Source organism: Chrysochloris asiatica, unplaced genomic scaffold (genome assembly GCF_000296735.1).
Source record: "Chrysochloris asiatica unplaced genomic scaffold, ChrAsi1.0 scaffold00061, whole genome shotgun sequence".
NCBI classification, from domain to species: Eukaryota; Metazoa; Chordata; class Mammalia; order Afrosoricida; family Chrysochloridae; genus Chrysochloris; species Chrysochloris asiatica.
The window spans coordinates 12722937-12726892 of NW_006408579.1; the positions used below are offsets into that span (position 1 = coordinate 12722937).

Sequence of the window (3956 nt, forward strand, 5' to 3'; positions counted from 1 at the left end):
AGAGAGTGAGTTGACTTTGGTGCAGCTTTTGTTCATCTCTGACTCAGAGCTGCTAAGTAAGGGGGATGGATGTTTCTGGGCTTTTCAGGGTTTGCCTCTGCCCAGTGTCATGGCTTCCCTTCTGTCTCCCCTCTTGCAGGTTTGAATCTCCCCTCAGTTCCTTTTCTTCCTTTGTGAATGCTAGCAGAGGTGACTCTAACAGGGTGACTGGAGCATTTGGCAGTGGAAACTTTGCTGCAGTCACTGTATATTTCACAAAACAGCACCAAGAATGATCGCTCCTTCTTCCTCTCTTAATGCCGGCAGCTCAGAAGACAGGGATCTGGTCTCTCCGAACTACGTCCAGATCATCATCCAGAGTTAACAAAACCTGAAATGCGAGGGGAGGAAAAGCGAAGGGAATATACAGTCACAATAAGTTCTTATTTGTCACAAAGACTCATACTGACTAAAAGATAAACATTCCATCACTTCTTTTCATGTCTTCTGCAGCCCTCTGCAAATGTCTTGCCCTTAACAGGCATTTTTATAATTGCATAGTTCATGTATGAATTAATTCATATATTTATTGAGGACCTAGTATGTACTGTTCTATGAAAGGACTTCAAAAAATGTGTGAAAAAGTGGAATTAGGAGTAATGGGTTTTATTTTATTTATTTATTTATTTTTTAGTCTTTTTGAAGCCCCCTCGCACAGTTTGGAACAAAAGATGCAAACATCCCTTATTTCATGGAGTTTACAAGAGAGCACTTCAGACATGAAACCAATATGTAAAATATGCAGTAGTTAAATAGCCACAAAACGGACTGAAATATACCAACAATCATGAAGACAGCATGGGACTGGGCACCGTACATGAGGCCACCATGAGTAGGAGCCAACTTGAAAGCAACTAACAACTAAAACAATGGTGGTGGTGGTTATGTGCCGTGGAGCCTGCCCCGACCTCACAGTGACCCTGTATAGGGTTTCTGAGCCTAACCCATAGATGGTAACACATGCTAAGGATAAAAATTAAATTATCGGGAAAATACAGGAACACAGGGTGGAGGAAATGAAAATTTTTTGATAAGCTGGTTAGGAAAGTCATTACTTAGAAGGGAACTTTTGAGTCAAGACTTAAATCAAGTCGTGCTGCACTGGATATTACAATTCCATGTTCCCACAAACTTTATGAAGCCATCTAATATTTTATTGAGAGCATCTCTGTGTTTTTAAAATCTGGGAAAACTCACTATATTCAAACTTCTATTGAATAGTATGCAAATATGCTAGAGAAAAAATAATATATATATATATTTTTAAAAAAGAATGCCTGATCCAGAAAGGAAAGCAGAAGTGAGAGGTGACTTCAGTTTTACAAGCAATGCTGTACCATGGAATCAATTCCAACTCATAGTGACCCTGCATAGGGTTTCCGAGGCTGAAAATCTTTACGGGAGCAGAAAGCCTCATCTTTCTCCCACGGAACGAATGTCTAGTTTCGAACTACTGACCTTGAGGTTATCAGCTCGACTTGTAACCACTAATTTCTTACATAATACTATGTAAGAAATACTCCTCCCCCCTTTTCCCTTTACCATTATTTTTTTTACCTCTACTTTTATTTTCCCTCTAATGAAGGTGTCTATCAGAAGTTTGTTGTTGTTGTTAGGTGCCATCGAGTTGGTACCAACTCATAGGGACCTTATGCACAGCAGAACGAAACACTGCCCCATCCTGGGCCAACCTCATTACTGTTGCCATGCTTGAGTCCATTGATGCTGCCACTTGGCCAATCCATCTCATTGGGGGGGTCTTCCTCTTTATCTCTGACCCTCCACCTTACCAAACATGATATGTTTCTCCAGTGACTGGTCCCTCCTGACAATATGTCCGAAGTATGAGAGACGAAGTTTGGCCATCTCGGCCTCCAAGGAACACTCCAGCTGCACTTCTTCCAAAACAATCTAATCTATTGGTTCTTTTGGCAGCCCATGGCACTTTCAATATTCTCTTCCAACACCATAACTCAAAAGCATCAAATCTTCTATGGTCTACTTTATTCACTGTTCAGCTTTCACATAAATATGAGATTACTGAAAATACCATGGCTTGGGTCAGGCTCACCTTAGTCCTCAAACTTACATCTTTGCTCTTCAACACTTTAAAAAGGTCTGGTGCAGCAGATTTGCTTAATGCAGTACGTCGTTTGATTTCTTGACTGCTGCTTCCGTGAGTGTTGATAGTTGATCCAAGTAGAATGAAGTCCTTGACAACTTAATCTTTTCTCCATTATGATAAGAATGTTGTTTATTGGTCCAGTGGTGAGGATTTTTGTTTTCTTTACATTGAGAAGCAATCCATACCGAAGGCTGTGCTCTTTGATCTTCATCAGTAAATATTTTAATTCCTCTTCACTTTCAGCAAGCAAGGTTGTATCATCTGCATATTGCAGGTTGTTAATGAGTCTTCCTCCAATCCTGATGCCACGTTTTTCTTCATATAACCCAGCTTCTCAGATTATTTGCTCAGTATACAGGTTGAATAAGTATGGTGAAAGAATACAACCTTGTCGCACACCTTTCTTAATTTTAAACCATTCAGTGTTCCCATGTTATGTACAGATTCCTCATGAGTACAATTAAGTGTTCCAGAATACTCATACTTCACAGTGTTGTCCATAGCTTGTCATGATCCACACAATCAAAAGCCTTTGTGTAGTCAATAAAGCACAGGTAAACTTCTTTCTGATATTCTCTGCTTTCAGCCAAGATTCATTGGACATCAGCAGTGATATCAAAAGTAGGACTATCAAAAAGGACTCCTGGAGTGGCGCTATAGGATAAGCACTGGACTGAGAACCACAAGGTCTGCGATTCAAACCCACCAGCTGCTCCTTAGAAACCCTGTATAGGGTCGCTATGAGTCGGAACTGACTTGACAACACTTAGCAACAACAATCAAAGGTAAAAGCCTTAAGGAATGATGCCTATACAGTTTAGTTTAACTTCCCAAACTGGTCACTAGAGGGTAGCCCTGCTCTGTTCTTGAGATTATGTGGCAGTCCAGAAACTGCTTTAACTCTTATCATGCAAGGGGTTTTACATGCATGTGACTTTTGGGAAGTTGTTTGGACAAAAGATGGAGTGACTATAGGAGCTACCTGGAACAGACTGTGAGAAGGCAATAGAGGTCTGGTGCTCTCCATTTGTAAAATGTTCAGTGAGAATGGAAAAGGGGAGCAGAATATGAGTATAGCATGAGAACAAAGAACCTTATGCTATCAGAATTTTAGTGATTGCCGAATTGGTTTCTGGGAGAATTCTGGGAAGCTGAGTTTTAATACCAATTTAGTCCCAGAGTGCTGTGCTACATAGAGAAATAATTTTGACATTCTGTATCTTATTGTTTTTGTTGTTAGGTGCCATTGAGTCGATACCGACTCATAGCGGCGCTATGCACAACAGAATGAAAAACATTGACCCATTCTGGGACAACCTCAAAATTGTTGCCACTCTTGAGTCCATTGATGCTGCCACTTTGCTAATCCATCTCGCTGGAGGTCGTCCTCTTTTTCTCTGACCCTCCACCTTACCAAACATGATCTCTTTCCCCAGTGACTGGTCCCTCCTGACAATATGTCTGAAGTATGAGAGACAAAGTTTGGCCATCTTGGCCTCCATGGAGCACTCTGGCTGCACTATTTCCAACACAGATCTGTTGGTTCTTTTGGCAGCCCATGGCACTTTCAAATATTCTCCTCTGACACCATAAGTCAAATGCATCAATTCTTCTACGGTCTTCCTTATTCACTGTCCAGCTTTTGCATGCATATGAGGTTACTGAAAATACCATGGCTTGGATCAGGAGTACCTTAGTCATGAAGCTGACATCTTTGCTCTTCAACACTTTAAAAAGGTCTTGTGCAACAGATTTGCCTAATGCAATATGTCATTTGATTTCTTGACTGCTG

The 3956-nt window shown here is 40.8% G+C and overlaps 1 protein-coding gene across 1 annotated transcript in view; it reads right to left on the reverse strand.

The window, feature by feature from the left end:
* Positions 1–272: 272 nt before the first annotated feature.
* SIDT1 (SID1 transmembrane family, member 1) overlaps positions 273–3956 on the reverse strand; it is a 229363-nt gene continuing 225679 nt past the window's right edge. Inside the window, exon 26 of the mRNA XM_006864177.1 lies at positions 273–370. Within this exon, the coding sequence (XP_006864239.1) occupies positions 308–370 (63 nt within the window). The 3' untranslated portion in view covers positions 273–307. The remainder of the gene's footprint in view (positions 371–3956) is intronic.